The sequence below is a fragment of the Temnothorax curvispinosus genome, unplaced genomic scaffold, assembly GCF_003070985.1.
Source record: "Temnothorax curvispinosus isolate PA1 unplaced genomic scaffold, ASM307098v1 QBEX01011966.1, whole genome shotgun sequence".
NCBI lineage: Eukaryota > Metazoa > Arthropoda > Insecta > Hymenoptera > Formicidae > Temnothorax > Temnothorax curvispinosus.
This window is the reverse complement of record NW_020221746.1, coordinates 562388-584943: the sequence shown is the minus strand read 5'-3', so window position 1 is coordinate 584943 and position 22556 is coordinate 562388. Positions and strand designations below refer to the sequence as shown.

The following is a 22556-nucleotide window of genomic DNA, read 5'->3' as shown; positions in this document are numbered from 1 at the left end:
ATCCTTATTTCAATCTCTCCCTTGCTTTCTATATAGATTCGACTGTGAAATGACTAGAAGATGCACGAAGACGTCGTCGACTACCGTTGTTATTCTATCCGTAACGCCTATTCCCTTCAAATCGAGACATCCGGTTTATTGCAATGCGGCTCGTAAATCTCATCGCGCGACGTTTCGCGTACTCGTGCTCCGAAAGTTGAAAGCATACGCTCGGGAATGCTACGAGATGCTATGGGAACTGTCTACCTCGCGACCGCGCGATTGATCGCTGGTCACGGCACGAAAAGTGTCTCTTCTGCAGGCGGAAAAAGGCGCAACTCCTTACGGTTAACTTGTATATAGTCCGGGTTACCGTATCTCGCACTCATCGTGCCTAGAATAACGTTCTAACAAGTCGCACGTGTCGTTCGTAACGGGTAATACATGAGCGAAACATTATCTTCCTGTTATTTTATCGGTGACCCCGGGTAATACCTAGGCAGTAAAATGTCCCAAATCGACTGCACTTCTCGCATTTATTTAATAAAAGGATTATTAGTAGGATTCATCAGAGAGAGAGGATCTAATCAATTCCACCTAATGTCACCGTTCCTAAGAAGAGATCGCTAATCGATGTTTAAGAGCTAATGAGAATAAGTGATTTGCAAACGTAAATGAGAATACGATTATAAATAATGAGCATGAAGTTTTTAAACTTTACTCGCGTGGAGAGTACATCGCGCAATTCTTATTTCGCGTTATTTTTAATTCTGGAACGTTGAAAAAGATGATTAGTTATATTTATGCGTAACACCTGTTCTAAAAATGACAAGTACGTCTACATCCTTGTACGTCTACGTCCTTTTGCAGAGCCATGAGACTAGCGGCAGTGCTGACGTTGCTGTGCTGTCTGGCGATAGGGGCACTCGCCTCGCCGGTGCCCAAGATCGCTGACAGCAAGGTGTCGACTCAGAATGCTGTTGCGACCGGCAGGCAATCGCCCGCGGCACCAGCCCCTGCTGACGATGACGACGACGACGATGATGACGACATCGATTTAGATATCACCGGCGACGACGATGACGACGATGACGATGACGATGACGACGACGACGACGATGATGACGGTGATTACTTGGAGCGTTTCATTGAAGACATACTTGGAGGTGAGAAATCGACTGCATTGTTCAGAATGTGCTCAAGAAGATTTTGGCTTAAAAATTTAATAAAAGATAAGAGAATACAGAAGTAAATTTCAAGTGGGACATTAAAGATTCGTAAATATAAATAATCTTAATTCGGCAGTATTTCTCATTTAATTAATATGTATCTTAACAAGTGTACCGTTACATATAAACTTGATATTCAAATAGCAGTTTTGCCTAATAAACTGTCAAGACTTTTACATATATATATATAAAACACGGGAAGATAACAGAAACTTAATATGAATAAACATTTGCTAAATTTCTCCTAAATGCATCTACTTGCCAATTTATAAACAGTTTAATTTGTTTCTCTTCTATCGGATGATGAATCACGTGTAAACTATAACTTGTTTCTACTTGAGAGCTCAACAACGAATCGATTCTTTTTCTTTTTTCTTCGATTCGCGCGTACGTAGCGTCGGTTTCGCATCAGTTTCTTTTCCGGCGAATCTTAGACAATAGAAATTCTTGCAAACTGACACACACCGTTATGTAAACGCGAAGCTTCGTATTGCCTGTGAGAATCTCTCTTTCTCACTCACATATGCTCGCGCGTTATAACGGTACAGGGTACTTTGACTCGTCCAAATTAACATAAATCGACAGCGATCTCGGTTCGGAAAAAAAATTTCTACGCGCTACTTCTTCGCATTGACCTGAATACCAAAAGATAATCCGAGTTCTCTCGATCCCCAGCCGTCTCTTATGCAGATTGCGTTAAAATCACGAATGCGTGAACTTGTGAAAGATAATAAATTTGTAACATGTACACTTTGTAAGTACAGTTTTGCAATGTTTTTTATTTCTTTTTTAATGATGTGGCGGCAGTAACGTTTCTCTCTGTATTTACGTCATATTTTTTTAATAATTCGAGAAATATTAATCACGTCCACTACGTGCAATTCTCTAATTAATTTTCAAGTCAAGTTCCACTTTAGTTACATAATTCATCATTCATTTCGCCCGATCCAATAATGATAACACACACATACCCTGCTAAAATATATGAAATATATTATATTATCCACCGACCATATCTGCAATGTGCCATTGTAAACTTGTAGGAGAGGATGACGACGATGATGACGAGGATGAAGCCGCCGCTGTACCGGCACCCGCTGCACCTGCCGCAACGGTTCCATCCACCCCCGTCAATTCGCCGCAGGTGCCGCTCGCCGTAGCGGCTGATCTGAATCAAGCGGCCGCCGAGGAAGCTGCGGAGGATGCCGCGTCGAGTGAAACGTCCGAGGACGATGCCGCTAGCTACGAGGATGAGGAGGCGGGTGACGCCGAGGGTCAAGCTGCATCCAATGTGCACGAGTCAACGCTCGAAGGTGCCGAGTCCGTCTCGAATCCGGTATCAGTCCAGGCCGTCGGGGCACCGGCTTCGCCCGGCGGCGTCGCGGCGGCTGCTCCGTCCAGCGACGAGGACGACGACGATGACGATGATGACGATGACGACGTAGACTTGGACATCACGGGCGATGACGATGACGACGACGATGACGACGACGACGATGACGATGACGACGATGATGACGACGATGACGATGACGACCCAGTGGAAGACATCGCCGACATCGCCGACGCTAGGCACGCACGTGAGTTCAAGGGCAAGAAGGCTAAGAAACATAACGTCAAGCACACTCGCAAGTCGCGCAAGTCGATCGCACGGCTGGTCTCTTCCTCTTCTTCACCCTCCTCCTCTTCTTCTTCTTCTTCTTCTTCTTCGTCTTCTTCCGCTTCGGTGTCGAAGAGGGTTTAGACCGAGTTGCCGAGAAAGCCGGATGACAAATGATCGGATGCAACGTGATCCTTTGACCTCGCGCGCTCTCTTTGCCGCCGAGTTGTTTGACTCTTGGCACGAAAATTTCTTGGAAGTTTCGTGGCAGTCATCGCACATCGATGGCTGTCTGCCGATCGATTCCATCGAGCGTTCTAACGTCGGTCTCACGAGATCGATTATTAGAGCGACTACGCCCGATCGTGATGCTCGCTCGTGGAGCAAAATTATTTATTTCGCTTCGTTTTCACATCTCCTTAAAGGGGGCATGTTTTAAAGGGTAGTTTTATACCTCTTGAATATAATAACCGCGCCTTTGTGAGAAAAAATTGTGAATGAAACAAATCTCATAATCTAAAAAAAGCGCAAGAGAGTATTATTGCTGTACTGATCGATCTTGCCGTTCTTATATCGTTTCTTAAATTATGTTTTTATTATCTCTTTATATTTTGCATATAGCAATGAGTAATGTACGTATAAATATCAATTTTGTCGATATTATTTTTAATTTTCTAAGTCGATTCAAATTAAACATTGAAAAAATTATCATTTACGTTTTTAGAAATTTAATAAATTTTTTAGTATCGAGAGATAATGTGTATAATTTATGTATATAATTTTTCTTTAATTTTTTTCGTTATATATATATATATATATATAATTCCTTCTTTTAACATAAATACTTATAATATTCTCAGTGTGATGACAAGAAGAAGAACGAGGAGGAGAATTTTTTTTATGTCCACGTGACAGTTTCTCGATCGGGCGATTGTATTGAGGAATCTTTTCGACAAGTTATTCAATGAGACAGAAAGTCCGCGCTAATAAATTTCCACGCGAGCAGAATAAAATTTTCTGCTACTTCAGTTTCATGCACTAAACAATCATTTAACTTTAAATTATCTTCAGCGTTAGTTATTTATTATATTTATTAACGGCAATATCTCTATTTAAAGTCACATCGCAAGTCGCACCGCACTATAGACTGACACGTCCGGTCTCTTTGTAGTCCTTCGGTTTCTCTCTGATCTTTTATACATTTTTTGGTTAATTTGTTATTTAAGACACGTGCTAATTTTTTAGGCTTTTAGATTTTTCCGAAACTTTTAGTATTTTTTTGGATCCTTGTGTTGCATGAAGTAGCATTGAAATGCTTTGGCTTGGTGACCTCACGTCACGTATTTTCCTCCTTTTTCCAACATTCGTGATCCATCTTACTGTCAGTTGAATGAGGAATAAAAAAAGAGAAAGAGAGAAAGATAGAAAGGAAGAGAACGGAAGGGAAATGCGCGTGCATGAGAGAGAAAGAGAGACCGAGATCTAGAGATATCATTTAGTCTCGTCTACAGGATCAAGAGACATCGAAATCGCCTACATTAGAAAACAGAACGAGAAATTAATCTCGTCCTGTTTCTGTTCTGTCGAATTAGCAATAAGATGCTTAATCTGGCAGATGATTCAAACCTCCCATCACGATTTTTAGTGTAAATACATATCTAATCTTAAAAATTCTTTTACGTTGCATAGATTTCTATTTTATATCGCGTTTTTTGTTTTAAGTTGTCTATCACCTGCCAGATTAAACACGGTCGATGACGGTGTCGCGTGCTCCGCGCGAATCGAGAGATATGTCTTTTTTACGATGTTTCTCTACTCTAGACCAAGACTTGTACAGAGACATTGTCCGTTCTGGATTGCAAAATACAAATAATTTATTATTTTTACAAAGTAATGTGTACCGCCTATTTATTTCATTCACCATTGTCCAGTCGCATTGAATCAGTCGTACGTGTTTGTGTCCAGATACACTCGCGTTACACGTGATCCAGGAGGATGAATTCTCTCTGTTTTCCTTCCTTCGAGAAATCTCAAATCGCGGTTCTCTTTCGCTCGGAGCTGGAGATTGGGATAATTTCGGTTCGGATCGACTTTCGATGCCGCAGACGCAGACGCGAGAAAAACCGAACGACCGTTGCTGATGAACGTGGAGTTGCTTTCGCGTGTCGGTGACATTGGAATTTATATTTTCTCGATGAAATTATCGATCTCGATCTCCGGGTGAGGAAAGGGTGTGTTCTCCGTTTCCTTGTGACGTGACGTGCATAGTAACCCGCCTAGCTATTTGAATGCATTCAATAGATAGCGGCACATTTCTCTGTTCCTGACATCTTGTATCACGTCGACCCTACTTGCTTTTTTTTATCACTCGGTTCTCACGAGATCGTAGCCACCCATGCTTGCTGTCGCTTCAGCTGTATTTTCTACCTGCTAGTAGGTGATCGCGTGTTTGGTGGACGGTTTTGGACAATCGACTGCAACAACGTGTACCTGGACAGTAGCACGACATTCCTACATTTGTCCCACATCCATGTTTCTTAATCTCCCATACCTTTGCACCTCCAAGTAGACAGTAAAATTAGTAGTTAGTAACTAATTAGTAGTTTATAAGAAAAGTAGCTAATGACCAAAAAAGAAATATGTGGTCCGGCAGCATACTCTGCAGTTCTGCACACCTCTCTCTTTTTTTATTAGAGCGCTATCATATAGATTTTCTTTTCTTTTCATTCGTAGTTTGATATTTTCGTAGAATCTATCTCAAATAATTCGCTTTTATGTGATTTGTTCTATACATATTAGCCATACTTTTAGTAGCTCTACTTTGATTTTTTTCATCTTTCGCTGGTTTTTGTTACAACCGACACCACGCGTGCGTTTACATATCACACATATCTATTTCCGTGTATTCGGTCTTCAATTCACGGGTAAAACTTAAAACAAGGAAGTAGCAGGAACAAAACCGCCGAAGGTTCGACTTCGATGCCGATCGAAGGAATCGCCGCCATCAGTTTATGAACGGAGATTCTTAATTAACCGTCACGCGCTACATCCAATTAACTTTCTACATGAATGTCGGGTTAAATCCAACAAAGGTGTGACCGCGTTGAAATTTTTTCTCGGCTTTCACCGGGAGCAACCGGTCAAAAAAGAAACGAGGTCACCGACCTGGAGAACGCGCAAGCGATGTACCGGAAGAGCCTCCTCCGACTGCGACCCTGACCCACAGCTCATGCAAGTTATGAAGCCGATGTCCTTCGATATCTGTCACGTGGCACGCCTAAACCGTGATTTAGTATACGATTGCTCTTAATCTTTCCGTGTATGTGCGTGCGTGTGTGTGTGACTGACCTGTTTCGTTCCTCGAAGGTGAGATGATTGAAGAAAAAAACCGGTTTATGTCTTACACAAAATTAATGACGTATCGAGTAATTTCTTCTTGGAATATTTGATTTAAATGGATGAAATATTATAATGTCGTTCGAAAATAATTGTTGTAAAGATATTGAAGATCTGAAAGTAAGAACCAGATAAAGATCAAAGTCATAATTATGAAACATAATTAAGAAACACCGTTTACTTCTATCCACCAGATATATAACAAGATGATGTTAAGTAATCATATTTTTCAAGAGTCTACGTAGTGTTCTCGTATTCAATGAAAAAAAGTTAATTCTAAAGAATAATTTCGAATAAAAATCATCAGGGTCTCATATAAAATGTTCGTTATTTGATTCTGTCAAATCTTTAATTAAAGTTTTAACGAGCATTTAGTCCAGAAAGATAAACCTTCGATCGTGTGCCATACATTTTTTATTTGTATAACGTTTTATTGTATCATGTCATTTTCGTTTTAAAACCGTTAAAGTGTCGCTCGATATAAACTATTTTAGTTGAGTCGTGTCGCGTAAAGGATTCCTTTATTTAAAGTACGCCAAAGATTTCCGAGAATATAAAGAGGCTATTATCGTGCACGCGTTATTGAGAAGCGATCCCGCCGATCGGACCTCAACCGAGACCTCGGCATTCGACTGTGCCAGAAGTAGACGACCTTGATATTGTCCGTGGCATGAGATTTTCATCGCGGCGTGGCACGGCATCATGACGTCCGAAAGAAAGTCGTGCTTACGTGCTGCGAGAGGTGCAACGACCGGGGGAGAGTTTTTAGGTAGGCAGCAGTTGGATGGACCCGCGCGCGGCTAGATGGGTCTGTAGGTGAGTTATGTAGCGAGGAAGGAGGTCACGGCCTAGATCGGGGACCAGTTTAGCCGCGCCGAAGGATTCCGATATACCGTTAACATTGTCGTCGCTTTAAGTAGGCTCCTCCTCGATCGGCAACAGCCGCGCCGTGCCGGCTTCCTTTCAAGGTAACCGGCGCGGCGGGGAGGGGAACGCGTTTCCCTTCATTAAAACCCAGAGACGGTGCGTCGAGCTGCGGAAGGCAACGCCGGGCACGGTCCCACCCTGGTCAATGACCCGGACGAGACGAAATGACCTCACGAAAAGTGGTTTCAAGGACGCAATCGGGGCGCATTCCCAAAGTCGCTCTCTCTCCCCCTCTGTTTACCTCGAATCGAACATTTTTCATAGAACATGGACTCTCGCGATCTCTGGGACTCTGGGTCGATAACGAGTAATTTTGGTAACTTTGCAGATTCACCAGTCATAAACTGATGGCTTTCGGAAAAGAGTAGAGGTTGCCAAGCAATGCTTGGGTTGGTAGCGGTGATGGCAGCACAAAATTTATAAAGTTACAGAATTAGTTTGTAACATAATTACATGGAATAGTAGCATTTGTAATTATACAATATATAGAATTTACACAGGCCCAATTTTACAGGTCAACGTAATCAGATGTACTCATCTGATCACCGCCACCAATAGAAATTAATCAAAGACTCGCAAAGTCTAAAATAATTAATCATTTTGAATCATAATTTTATTCGTGATAAAAAAAATTAATATACTTCATGATAGAGTGTCGCAACTAGAACAATTTCAGAATGCGAATACTGTTGAAGAAAATGTTGAAGAAAACGTTTCCGCATGGACTTTCGCGCGAGGAATATCCGGGAAAGTAGAAACTGTAAAACTGATACAATTTCTATCAATGGTTTAGGTGGCATGGATTCCGAATCGAGTGGTCACGTGCCAGCAATTTACGTGGCAAAATACAATCGTTTCGTCGACAATATTCTCGGCAAAATTAACAACATTCTGCGCGCCAATTATGAGCCGGTGACCGTGAAACTGACGAGTCCAAATGCAAGCTCCAAAACGAGCAAGAACAAGAATAAGACCAAGAGGAAGGGTACTAAAAATGGCACCAGAAAGAGCGCCTCAAGGCCGATCGACGCTTCCGTTGTTACTGAAAAGAATGACAATGAAAATGACATCGAGGTATGATTTCTGGTGACTGAAATAATTTATATGTCGCAGAATATTGACTTTATGATATCGAATTTTAATGACAATATCGAGACATTAGTAGATTTCTAAAAATGAAAAACCACCAATTAAATTTTTGGAGTCTAATTAAATGATGAAGCTTCGTTGTTCAAAGACATAAAAAGTTTGAAGCCAATGGTACAACTTCGGAATTTTTTTATAAAATAAAGATTGACTCTAAATTCATTGAAGAATTAATCAGTAAACTTGTTAAATTTGTAAATTTCGAGAGCTTATGCATCTTCGGCAAATATTATATATGTTCAGCGTTCAGCGTTCAGCGTATATGTACGATTCATGTTTACAGAAAGTCACGCAGACCAGTGAATCTGCTGTAACGCAAACGAATTTAACGGAAAAGGAACCAATTTCACTGGAATCTCGCACAGAAACCAGCGTGAGATCTAGCAACAGACGTACGTCCAACAAGAACAAGAACTCTAATAAGAACCGCAAACGAACGAAGAACAGGACGAAGAATCAAAGCAGCAGCAGCAACAAGAACAAAGTAATTAAAAATTGAATATATGATAAATATTGGCGAATGTTACACGTCTTTTCTATCATTTAAATTTATATCTGAATCTGTAGGTAGATATTTGAAAATGGCACGCGTGCTTGACGTGGACGAGAATGAGTATTCAGTGGGTTTTCTCGTGATTTTTAGACCAAGTCTAAGAGTAGACCGAAAGCGAGAGCCACCCTGTACGGATTGGCGTCCTTGCAGAGGACGGGAGACGTATCGGTGAACATGATGAGCGATCACACGACAATCAAGACCAAGTTCAGCCTGGGACCACTGGTGCTGAAGGTCGAGAAGGAGTTTGGCAGGGCTGCGAAGAAGGAATTGAGGAGCGCGACCGCTACCACGGCCGAGATGTCTGGCAAGTTGAGCCTGCGTGTGTTGCACGGCGGTGCGGCGACGCTGCATTCTATTCGGGTTTTGCAACCTAAACAGGTACGTCGATAGAGGGGAAAAACAGTTATAGCAATATGTAAATACCACGGAACAGGAATGTCAAGTCAATAAGCAGATAGACACGACACGTTTGTATGTAGCAGATGATTTTGACCGTACGCGCTAAATTCTTAAAAACCTTCTTCAATATTTCTTAATCTTGCTGGCTAATCTTTCATAATCTTTTACTAATACTACTAGAATTGATATATTCTAACTTGTGATTAATAAATAATAAATCCCTCGTGTTGTATTATTAATGCAAATTCAAATACAGACCTAAATTATATTAATTTAATATTATGTATATCGATATTACACCAATCAGTGCACTCATTGTCAGTGTGTTAAATATTAAACAAAGTAAGAATGTTTGGATTAATTTGATTCAAAAGCGACGCCGATGGTTTGTTTTAACTCGACGCGAAATTCAGCCTGAGACTTGAAGGCCGATGTGACATCACGAAACGGTTAAATGCGACAGCAAACAGCGATTATTCTGTTTGCTTAATACTTGTTTGTACTCACGTATTAAACCGAATGTTTCTCTCTCTATCTCTTTTTTCTTTAAAATCAGGTTCGAGTGGAAAGCCAGGACGACCATGACAGAACGCGGGAGTTCGTGTGGAAGAGATCGTCGCATATCGCGCATTTGGTGTCGCAGAAACTTTCCTCGGCCACCAGGTCAATGCTTCGACCGCCGCCTGTTTCACCCGCAGCTTAAACTACATATCCTGCCGCTTCTTGGTCCAATTGAAACCACCAGTAATCGATAAGGAATCCTCATTGACGATCGAATGCAACGCGATGCATATCGTTTTACGGGGTATACATCAGTAATCGAGTCGCCAAAGCTGCGCGACGACTTCGGTGGACTGAATTAATCGTACGTGGATTTATATTAATAAATCAATTTTTTTTCACTTGCGAGATAAGCAAAGCACTCGCGAGAGAAAGTAACATCGAAAACGTATACACGGTGTCCCACTTGCAACTGCGTTATTTTCTTTTAGATGATAAATCGCTTGATCACGTTGGAGTCGATATTTCCTCGAGAGAAATGTCAAGGCACCAATAGTTTCTCACGTAACACGTAAAAATAACAAGTTTCTGGCGAACTTGCAGCAAAAAATATATGATAAAAATTACATAATTATATTCGGCGCGATCAATATATATTCTAATTAATTCTACGTGGTCTTCGTTTTATGCTAAAGATAAAAAATTACAATCAATGATAATTTCTCTCGAATATTTTCACTAAGAAAAAATCGACTCCAAGAAAGAGGGACATCCTGTATAATACGGGTTTAACGTTGGACCAATATTTCGGCTGTACTTAATTTATTAATTATTTATTTATTTATTTGTCATATAGTTTGTACGTCGTCTTCAGAAAGTCTGATATATGTATTCTAGGAAATGCGGTTAATTATCGAAACACAAGTATGTAGATGCAAGCCATTATGTGAGTTAAGTTGATCTTCCGTTTAGATAAATGTAAAGAAATCTATTGCCAGAATACTAGAATATATAAAATATATACATGACAAGATTATAATGTATTTAGCCTTACATTCCTTGATCTTTACGTTTCCTGCTTTGCAAATAAAATAGGATTTCGTCATTCCGTTGCACTTTATAATATCATTTTATGTTAATTGTATATATTAATATTAATTTTTCGAGTAAATTTGCGTAATTAATATTAATATCTATTAACATATACGTCATACGTACATATATCAATATTAATTTTCGCTACGCGAAAAAATTAAAATAATGCGGATTTAAAAATACAAAGATAGCTTCAGTTAGTAAAATTGCACGTGCACGTGCATAGACCTACATAAAATAAAAAACACGTACTGTATACCTATTCATACGTTTCAGATAAGATATGCGCTTTGTGTACAACTGGCGGTTAAAAGTTAAATAATCTTTACACTAAGCGCGCGTTTATCGATGTGTCAATACATTAAATCAACAACGTAACGATATACATAACATCGACGAAGGATTTCTCAACTTTCATCATAAGGGAACCGCATTTTTTCACCGCGTCCTCATTATAAATGAGGTTGCACTGTTACATTCTTGCAAATATTGCAATACGAAAAATGCGCGTATCATTTCCTGTTGACATCGCGATGGTACGATATTTTTTGCTACATCTACGGATTTATTTGAATGTTAATCAGTAATCTCAAAGTCTATGTCTTTTTTAATAATATTATACACACGCGACTACCATGTAAAAGTAGAAGGAATTTCTACACCGATAATATTCTTTCTTGTAGTGAGGAGTTAACGCGGCAGCGTCGTCACTGCCAGAAATAAACACACATTTGCATACAAATGTTTTCCTCGGAACGTATTACGGCGATACGCTCCATGGTTCGATTCTCAGCTGATAGCACGTGTAATTTATTTACGGTTTCGCTATGGGCAAACGTCGCCTCGTTCAGTATCATTACCATTACATAATTAGTTTGTCGCCGAGAATATTTCCGTCAATTATATTCTTCGAACGTATCAGCGTCAGCGAAAAATTACCGCGCGACTTGAGTAAACACCATTAAGCGCGTACAAAAATACCATAAAACTGTCGCCCATTGCAACACTCTTTCTCTTTACCGATTTCCCAAGAGCCTTTGTATGATTTAAGAAAAAAAAAAACAGACTCCTTTTATTTTAATTAAAGAATAAGTAAAAAAATGAACTTTAGTTTTCGCTATTTTGATCTATCAAACTTATATATATGGATCTTATTCTTATTCTTAAATTAGATTATTGTAATTGTAGATGTATATCTTGCTTCCATTGCATTGTGGCTCAAATGTTTATTGCTTTAATACTCACATGAAAATGTGTGTATGTTGGGCGCGTATGATATGTACGTGTAAATGTATACAGTACGTCGAGCTCGAGTTCATGGAACGTCAAGCCGAAATGATTGTGCATCGTGCGGAATAAGCGGAATTACTGCGGATCAGGATCAATGAGGGTCGAGGGCGGTCGAAGAATCTCTGCGGAGGAGAAAAAAGGCGGAAAGAAAGACCCGCCGGAGAGAGAATCAGATAATCAAGTGGCACCCTCTTTCACTCGAATTATAAGCATTTCGTCAATGGAAACGCGTGTCAACGCGCGCTCGACGCGCACGCGCGCGATGGATCTGACACCAGTGACACCGACACGTGCGAATGTTGATTGTTGCTTTCATTCGCAACGCAACACGCAACGGTGAAAAAAGCAAACAGTCGTGGCCGCGACTTGGACGCGGAGACGCGGTTGTGTTTGGACGTGGAGAGATTCGCGGCGGCTGAACGGCGAACGGCGAACGGCGAACGGCTCGTCCGTCGTCCCCGCGTCCCGCGTTACGTCTTTATCCAACCTCCAACTCCAACTTTCCTCGATCCATCCCTACCATCGCCCATCGCTCACCACCGCTGTCACCGCCGCTGTTGCAATGCCGCTCTGACCGGAGACCGGGGACCGGGGTCCGGGGTCCGGGGTCCGCAAAGTCCAAGGAGTCGCGGCGTACAGCGAGGCATTCTCGCACGATCGGCACGATCCGTCCGCGGAAATCAAAACCCGCGACTCGCAAGCAACAAATCTTGCACGTTCATACACGCGTGTGCGTGCGGTCCCGCGCGAGCGTTCGCAGCTCGCACCAGCTCGCACGCCCCGAGTCCCGACGCGACGCGAAGTCTCCTGTTGCTGCCGCATCGTAATCCCGAAATAGGATCAAGGATAACGACGTCGTAAATTTTTTCGCGTCTATGTGCTGACTGCTGCGGCGCCGTGCGAGAGGCGAGAGGCAAGAGTCGAGAAACCGGTCGGTTGGATTCGGGTAAGTTTTCTTGCAAGATTATATTATATTCACTTAAGTGATATGTTAAATATACTATAAGACATCGCATACAGTTTAATAGACGATAGAAAACGATAAAAGATTAAAAGGAGATAATACGATAGGATACAAATATTTTGTAGAGGATAAAAAAAATGTCTTTTCCCTTTTCCAGATTCCCATTCTAAAGAGAATATAGAGAATAGATTGCAAATAAACTAATAAATCCGACAAAATGGTTTCATTAGTGGCAAGCGTCCGAGTTTCCAGCTCTCTTCGCTACCTGTGCGCTTGTGCCGTAAGGACATTGACTACAAGCGCAATGCCAAGTCCTAAGGACGAGGCGAAAGAAGTGATCATTAATTACCTTGATGGAAAGGACAACGGTATCGCTGTATTAGGATTGAACAGGCCTACCGCTCGTAACTCCCTCGGGAAGACCTTGGTCTCTCAGTTGGACGAAGCATTGGCCACCATCAGGCAAAACAACAAGCTGAGAGTGCTGATAATACGCAGTCTGGTCCCAAAAGTGTTTTGCGCCGGGGCAGACCTGCGAGAGAGATTCAAAATGGATAATTCCGAGGTGCTACGATTCGTGTCCTCTCTGAGAGGTCTCATGACCAACGTGGAAACCCTGCCGACGCCGGTAATATCGGCCATCGATGGTGCGGCATTGGGCGGAGGATTGGAACTCGCGTTAGCCAGCGATATCAGAGTCGCCTCTTCCGAGGCCAAGATGGGCCTCGTAGAAACGAAACTAGCCATACTACCAGGCGCCGGCGGAACGCAGAGACTCCCGAGGATAATCGGAACAGCCAAGGCTAAAGAACTAATTTACACCGCGCGGATTCTGGACGGTGACCAGGCGATGGAAATTGGTCTCGTGAACGAGGTGGTTCCGCAAAACAAGGTCGGCGATGCAGCTTACCAAATAGCTCTTTCGATCGCAAGAGAAATTTTACCCAACGGTCCCATTGGTGTTAGGTGAGTTATTGATTGATGTAAAAACTTATTTCAATAAATGTATAATATAAACTATAAAAAGATATATAAGAAGAATAAACAAAGTAAAATAAAGATAAGGATAAGAAATAAAAATATTAGTTTATATAAATATAAATATAAAAGAAGAACAATATATATAAAGTAGATAGAGATAGTAAAAAAAAAATATATATATATATATATATATATAATTGGAAAACGAAGGATAGAACTTTTTATAATATGCCAACGTGCGAAAGATTATCATTATTATTATCATCCGTAACAAACGTGACAATGCTTATTTAAACGTGACAATGCTTACTCAGAATCGTTGATACGATCACTCACGTATTATATAATACACATCACACCACACACGTTTATCTACTTGGTCTTATCGAGCACGAGTAATACGCGTTTCTCTGACGCTTGTATTTTACTCTGAACTTTCATTTCCTGACGAAGCACAATATTTATTTATAGATATATCTTTTAATTTTCTATCGTTTAGATTGGCGAAAGTAGCTATATCTAAAGGCACGGAGGTATCTCTAGAAGACGGTATGGAAATCGAGAGGCAGTGCTACAGTAAGCTCGTGGATACGAAGGACCGAATCGAAGGACTCGCGGCTTTCGCGGCGAAGCGCGTACCTGTCTACCAAGGAGCGTGAAAACTTACGGTGCCATAACAAACGCTTAATTTACATATCACGAACGGAATACATTTTATATCACATTTTATACAAAATATATATACGTGTTAACGTTTGCTAAGTGATCATACATTTTAATTTTAATATATATTCCTAATATTTTATTAGAAATGCATTTACGTTTTAAAACGAAAGTTTACCTAGAATGGTAAGAAATTAATGTTAAAAGTTTCATGCAAGCTACAACGACAGCTGTTACAGCGTTAACTTTGCATATTTACTATTTACATATGCTAATAAGGTGCCTTTTATATCTTGTCAGTAGCAGAGAAAAAACATTCTACGTCATACTGTGTCGTCTTCCAATAAATATTATATAACGTTTGTCTTTTGTTAACATTGTTATTGTTTAACGTAGTTTTAATCTATATATATATATATATATATATATATATATATATATATATGTACATATGTATGCGCAAATGTAATGATATATGCGTGGGCGTGTATGCACATGTAAGACTTATGAGAGTGGAATTTGTTCCAGACAAAAAATAAATTACTATATTCTTAATACCAATAACCTTTTTATTCAACGTTTATGACTTCTGTATATCAAATGAGATAATAAAACGACCACAAAAGAGCATATGTACAAATATATTTCTAATGTGCGTGAAAACAGATGTGCCTAGAATTTTAGAGTGCTCAGAAATACTACTTGAAACTATACAAGTTAAATACTATACTTTCATCGTCAGGAATGTAATATACGTGGTAGAAATAAGAAGTTAAGTGAATCTATTACAATGTACACAATACTAATTAAAAATGCACATTTATCTCGACCTAGAAAAATAATTTTTAGGCCTCAGACACATTGCATTGGAACATTAAGCTGCTCCTTCTCCCTATTTTCTTTTACCAGTGTCATAAGGACGTCCACTTGGTTCACGGTATCCTTGGGACAAGTGACGCGGTGTCCTACCGTCAGATCGCTCTCGTAAATCTCGTGATCGTTACCGCCTTCGGCAGTTTTGTCACCGAAGAAGTGTATTTCGTCATATCCCTGGATATGACGCAAGCAATATGTTTTATCCCAACCGATGGGAAAAACATCGAAAGAGATTTGTCCCCCTTAGAAAAAATAAATAAATTTGCTTGTAAAATTTACATGTAATACATTAATTTATACATCTCAGTACTCAGTAGTACATAAGATATTTGCAATAGTAAAATATAGACAATTAATAATATTTTGAAATAATTTAATAAATATTATTAATTTATTATATTAAAATTTTTAACTATGCTATAATCACGTAAATTAACTAAACAGAATTATTTCTATATAACATGTTACTTACCGATACTGTAAGTCAGACCCAAATCAGGAAACTCCTTTTTAAGGACCTGTATGAATTTTTCACGAATATGATGTTCATTGTCGTATTCATGAAATTGTTTGCGTTCTTTCTTGCTGCAATTCCGTCCTACTGGTGTAACGTTCATCATGCCCGTACGGAATTCTATAAATGTTCCACGCTTAAATGGCAGCTTGAGCTCAGATATGTATCGCAAGACGAAATTTATAAAATCCTGCAGAGCATCCTCTCCAAGCATATCCTGGATCGACTATAATTTATATATTAATAAGATACATCTTAATAAAGAAAACGCATTATCTGTCATTGTCCTTAGACACGACTACTACTTCTACTTACTTGGGACGGTAAAGCTTTGCCATTTTTGAAAGCGATAAGGCCATTTTCCGCAAAGACATACTTATACTTTTCAAAGAGATTTCTACCACCTAGCTGGTCTCGAATTTTGTTTAAATCAGAGCCTCCGACAACAGCAATGTCAAACTCTTTCTTTACAGTTTCTAGGAGAAACTTTTCAACCTCAGAACTGATCGGCTATAAAAGACAATATATATTTTTAAAACAATAGATAAGGATACAGGATAACGTAACAATAACATAGTATTGTAATGTCCAAGAAGAAATATAGCACTGTTCAGAGATAGAATATTTTGGTATGCAAAACGTAATACCTGCTGTGGTTCGGTGAGTGTGCCATCCACGTCAAACAGGCAAATAATCTTGTTCGACATGACGTAATCTTATATCGTTTAACCACTCGAGCTCTCTGAAACACATACTGTCATTTAATACATACAGAAATATTCACAAATGACTAAAATACATAATTACATTGCGCACAAAATAAAATAGAAACGAGAATGCCTTTAAAATTATATTAAATGATTATAAGCCATCAGCTTTTTTTATTACAATCAGCTTCGAGATGAAGGAGTTTATCGAAGAGTGAGATTTTAAATCACGTGCCGAGAAATGCCATGTAATTGTAACCTATCCCAACGCATTCGGAGCAACTCGGAATTCCCGGAGGTAACGCTGAAAATTTTGACATACATGATGCGATCAAGGGCATTTCGCGCGACTCGCGAGATTAGCGGCGATAAAAGGTTACATTCAAAATGAAATACAACAAAAAATATGATATATACAAAAAAGAGGCGTATATGTACGTATATACGTGGCCGGTTTGACGTGTCGAGTGTCGAGTCGTGCCTCGTGCCTTGTGTGAGTGAGTGTGGCTATGACAGAGTGGTCACGTGGTGACGTGGTCAGTATCGCCAGATGTGGTGAGATGTGGCCAGATGTTGGATGCTGAAACGTCATGTACCAATCGAGCGATAAAAAATGTACCAGATACGGTGCAGAGCTGCAGAGACCTTTTTGCAACGTTTTTCGTTGACAGTTGAAACGGGGCGCGATTGTAATCTTCGCGTTTGATGGACTCGTGCACCGGTGCACGTGTCTGCACACGATGCGGACACATGGGCCGCCCCGCGCCCGCCAAGACACAACGTGATAGATAAATCAAGCCCTTATATCACGTGTCTGCTACTCTGCTATTTCGCGGAAGAACAGAAAATTTTCGATTGGTCGTATTGGCAGTACTTGCGTGTGCATCATGTGCTTTTCTCATGCACGTTGCGCACACACGTGTATGACGTGTATCGCTCACGCATACATGTGTGTTACCCAATTGCGATATGCCGTGGAACAGTTGTTCGAATAAATTATGCCTTTTGTGCATTGTCTTATTGCAATTATCTGGATCAAATGGAAAAACCAATACAGCAGCTCAACAAAATGTGCTTTTGTTGCTGGGTAATTTACATAACGTACTTTTTTACACACATAAATGTGATTTGCGAATATCTTGTCGAATAATTGGAATAAATAAATTGTAGCTTTATATAATTTTTTTTTTCCAAAAATAAGAAAGTACGTACTTTAGGAATTAGAATTGCAAATGTAAGAGATGATATAATAAACAAGAGTTACAAACTCCTTTAGTTGGCAAAAATTAGATACATTTTGATAACTTTGCAGTTAGGCCAGTTAGATCAATTTTAGATTCACAATCTATATAATTCGCGTCAAACTCGTCACTGTTTGAAATATTTATTTATCAATCCACAGCTGATGATGCAGGATTTGAAATGCGATCATACTTGAATAAAATATGTCAAACCCCTAATTTGGATAAATTAGCAAAGGAAAGTCTGCTATTCAATAATGCATATACATCAGTCAGTAGTTGTTCACCAAGGTAGTTTTGTTATATTCAAATTTAATCTAATTAATAAAGATATATAAATCTTAAATTTTGTATTTATAGCCGTTCTGCAATATTAACTGGATTACCAAGTCATCAAAATGGGATGTACGGTCTTCATCATGGAGTTCATCATTTCAATTCTTTTGATAATATTCAAAGCTTGCCAAAAATATTAAAAAGAAACAATATACGAACGGGTAATAAATAACAGATTTATAATATTGCATTATAAATTATCTTATCGCGTAATGTTTAAATATTTTCTTTGTGCAGGAATTATTGGCAAAAAACATGTAGGCCCCAGTATCGTTTATCCATTTGATTTTGCGCATACAGAAGAAAATAATTCTATTCTTCAAGTAGGTCGCAATATTACTTATATAAAGCTACTGGTCCGCGAATTTCTGTCACAAAATAAAACACAGTAAGTAATATTTTACATATAGCGCGATTTTTTGTCACGTGTGTATATGTATAATAAACAATATAGATGACATATTTTGTTTCGTGCACTTCAAAAAATTATGTTTTCTTATTACTTATATATTATTCTGTAAAACATTTTCTCAAGTATATTAAAATTTTGCAGACCCTTTTTTCTATATGTTGCCTTTCACGATCCACATCGGTGTGGGCATACTCATCCAGAGTATGGTAATTTTTGCGAAAAATTCGGTAATGGTGATGTTGGAATGGGTACAATTCCCGATTGGAATCCAGTATATTATCAATGGGACCAAGTTAAAGTGCCCTACTATGTTCAGAATACTGAAGCTGCTCGGAGAGATATTGCTGCCCAATATACAACAATATCACGTTTAGATAAAGGTATCTCTAAAATGTTATTTGAGAAATGCTCAAGTATATATGTTTCTAATATGTTATGAGCAAAAGTTTTATATTATATATATATATATATATATATATATATATATATATAACACATATATATATAACACATATATATTTAAAAAGAATATAATTTTTTAGGCGTTGGCCTTATTCTTGAAGAATTGGAAAATGCAGGATTCAAGAACAACACATTGGTGATTTATACGTCTGATAATGGTATACCTTTCCCAAATGGTCGTACAAATCTATATGATCCAGGTTTGTAAATTTAGTTACATTTAAAGTACTGAGAAAATGAAAACTAACAAGTATTTGAAAATATTAGCGTTGTAAAAATACAAGCATGTAGATACTAAAAAAAAAAATTCTGAAGGTCTAGCTGAACCCATGATGATGTCATCACCAATCCATGGCCATAGGAAAAACAACGTGACATATAGTTTGACGTCTTTACTTGACATAGTACCGACAATATTAGATTGGTTCAATGCAACTTACATGGATGAAGATTCCAATGAAGTGTCTTTTCCGCAACTTACTGGCAAATCACTTTTACCATTGCTTCTTGAAGGTATATACATATATAAATGCAATACACTGTCTTCTATTAGAAAGATCATACTGTAAAATAATCAATAATATTCCATGTATAGAACCCACAGAAAATAATACGGCAATCTTTGCTAGCCAAACACATCATGAAGTTACCATGTATTATCCTATGCGTGCGATTAGAACTAAACGCCACAAACTTATACATAATATTAACTACAGAATGCCATTTCCTATCGATCAGGACTTTTACGTATCTCCGACTTTTCAGGTAATCTGGGGGGAAAAAAAGAATATCCAGAAAACAGTATTAGTTTTTTTTTACTGGAGTTGAAATTATTTTAAAATAGATTTGTTAGTATAGACATTCATAAATAATTCATCATTGTATTATATGCAGGACCTTCTAAATAGAACAAGGAATCATCAATTTCTACCATGGTATAAGACATTAAAGAAGTATTATCAGAGACCAGAATGGGAATTATATGACTTAAAATATGATCCAGAAGAATTAAATAACATAGTTTCAAAACCGTCCGCAAAGGTAATAGATATAAACTTGCAATTACACTAATCACACTTTCTCTTTGATAATAGATATAATAAATGCTTTTCAATTTTTTATATATATTCTGAATTTTAGAGCATATTTGTCGAGCTTGAAAAACGATTGTCCGATTGGTTAGAAACAACAAAGGATCCATGGCTGTGCGCGCCAAATAGTGTGCTGGAGAATATTGGACGAAACAGTAACCCTCAATGTATGCCACTGAACAATTTAGACGATTAAGATTCTTTCCTAATATTGATCGTCGATAACTATTACATGTTTTCTTTTTTATAATTTTATATCCCGGATTGTACACATAGTAATGATAAGTATTGAATATAAACTATAAAAAATAATACTCAATAATATAGAATTTTTAATATTTATACCCAAGTAATGAATAATAAAAACAAATATTGTAATTTAATACTCAGCTTAATATATAGAAAAAGAATAGAGTTTATAACAATGTTCAATATTCATTTAATATTAAGAGAAAAATTAAATGACACAAGTACAACCTGCTCTTGTAATTTAAATATAATTTACCAACCTTAATTTAAACTCCTAAGGTATTTACGATGGTAAAGTAGCTCTTGATGTTGATGTATTCTTTGACTCTCTTTCGCGATACTTGGTAAGCATTTCATTTAATTGATGAACATAAGCCGATGATTTGTTGATGGATTTTACTACTGCCCTCAATTCTGTCGCTATTTCATTCATCTAGAAATGTATGAAATGTGTCAAATGTGTCTTATCTTCAAAATCACACTACAGAATAAATAAAGATGTTAACTACATGCAGGCGATTGTTAAATATTTATGTAAATATAAGGAAATCTCACATATTGCTTATAGTTCAGATATCTGTTATATTTTTGATTGTTATTATAGATTTGTTTTATTTGAATCATAAATAAAAGACACAAAGCGAGGCCACCCAACACAACGAGGGAATTTGAATTCTGGAGTCCGCGTAAAACGAGCATCACACTTGTTGAGATTGAGGTTAGAACTCAATAAAGTACATACAAACAATCGTTACATAATATTAAAATGAGCATAAGTCAAGACGTTAGTCTCGTTTAGGCAAAGCGTTCTCTCGTAAAGTGACAACGTATTTCGATTATTCGCATTTTTACGTTCATTTTTATAAGCAATGCCGAGGCCGAGAGTGGACTCTTACGACATGACAGTTCCACGATATTACACCGACAGATCGACTTTGATCGACTTGCGAACTTGCGATATTGCGATGCGATTCGAGAGAGATAACCTCGAGTATCTCTCTGGTCTGGTTTTTCTCTCTTTCTCTTTCTCATTATAATGAAAAAGATTTTATGTTCTCTAAAGGGAAATATATTTTTTAATCATAATGAATCAAAAATACTTATGTGTATTTAAAATTAGTTACTTACTAATTTTTTAATTGTAACTACGAATACAAAAAAATTTCTAAAATTATGGTATGTACTACAATCGACGCATTAATTCGTCAAGTTGCTCATAAAGTTATGACCGGTGTCAACGATTGTATAAAAATAAAAATTAATAAAAGAGGAGAGAAGATCATACAACATGCTTTACTGATATTTATATATATTTTTATATTAGATACCAATAGTACCAATATAATTTTCCACTTTTTAGGCAAGTTATAATAAAATGTTTAATTAATGTATGGAAAATATCGATTTCGAAGAAATACAAAGTTGATATATATAAATGCGATAACACAAGTTTACAACACTGTTTCAGCACTGTTCATAATTCAAGGTTAAATTTTTTACATAAATTTTTAAATAATATATAAAATCTGTATGTAATTGTATACATTAAAAGTAATATTGTTTACAAGTTATAAAATAATGTAAGTGGACGGTTCTGGATAACGAAAGTCATTGTGTTTTACATTGTTATAAAATGTCTTAAGTCTAATTATTATTAGTTGTTGGCTGAATTGATGGAACTGTACTGTCTGTAGAAGAAATGTAATTCCTTGTTTTCTTTCTGCTTTTCTTATCTATTACTTGTTCGTCAGCTTAAAATTAATCTATATATAATATACATTCCTATAGTTATTTCGCTTGTTATTCTATTTTAAGTACAATTTTATACTGTTTGATCCTATATATATATGTAACAAAATTAATTTACTTCTTTGCAATATTGTTTAAAAAATTAATGTACACATCCGTAATAAAATAATAAAATTAAAGAAAATAGTAATAT

At 37.8% G+C, this 22556-nt stretch overlaps 3 protein-coding genes across 17 annotated transcripts; 2 read left to right on the top strand and 1 right to left on the bottom strand.

The window, feature by feature from the left end:
- The first annotated feature begins 849 nt into the window (after positions 1–849).
- LOC112462092 lies at positions 850–15354 on the top strand. Its single transcript, XM_025027672.1, has 8 exons — positions 850–1145; positions 2252–2788; positions 7925–8205; positions 8561–8761; positions 8921–9211; positions 9789–9926; positions 13282–14048; positions 14563–15354. The coding sequence occupies exons 1-8, from the start codon at positions 854–856 to the stop codon at positions 14720–14722; spliced, it is 2667 nt and encodes an 888-aa protein (XP_024883440.1). The 5' UTR covers positions 850–853; the 3' UTR covers positions 14723–15354.
- LOC112462088 (phosphomannomutase) lies at positions 15278–21536 on the bottom strand. Of its 15 annotated transcripts, XM_025027667.1 has the most exons (11): positions 21170–21536; positions 20875–21047; positions 19925–20044; positions 19715–19837; positions 17241–17403; positions 17005–17127; positions 16764–16858; positions 16432–16626; positions 16075–16342; positions 15633–15844; positions 15278–15556 (listed from the first exon to the last, which is right to left on the bottom strand). In XM_025027667.1, the coding sequence occupies exons 7-11, from the start codon at positions 16821–16823 to the stop codon at positions 15533–15535; spliced, it is 759 nt and encodes a 252-aa protein (XP_024883435.1). In that variant the 5' UTR covers positions 16824–16858; positions 17005–17127; positions 17241–17403; positions 19715–19837; positions 19925–20044; positions 20875–21047; positions 21170–21536; the 3' UTR covers positions 15278–15532. The 15 variants fall into 15 exon arrangements, with proteins under 15 accessions (XP_024883435.1, XP_024883421.1, XP_024883419.1 ...); XM_025027653.1 differs by having other exon boundaries at positions 15278–15844; positions 16957–17127; positions 21170–21535; XM_025027651.1 differs by having other exon boundaries at positions 15278–15844; positions 21170–21535.
- On the top strand, positions 17783–20694 carry LOC112462087 (N-sulphoglucosamine sulphohydrolase). Its single transcript, XM_025027650.1, has 10 exons — positions 17783–17910; positions 18226–18355; positions 18425–18561; positions 18638–18788; positions 18954–19192; positions 19355–19474; positions 19590–19787; positions 19870–20039; positions 20169–20315; positions 20415–20694. The coding sequence occupies exons 1-10, from the start codon at positions 17793–17795 to the stop codon at positions 20559–20561; spliced, it is 1557 nt and encodes a 518-aa protein (XP_024883418.1). The 5' UTR covers positions 17783–17792; the 3' UTR covers positions 20562–20694.
- Positions 21537–22556: the final 1020 nt, after the last annotated feature.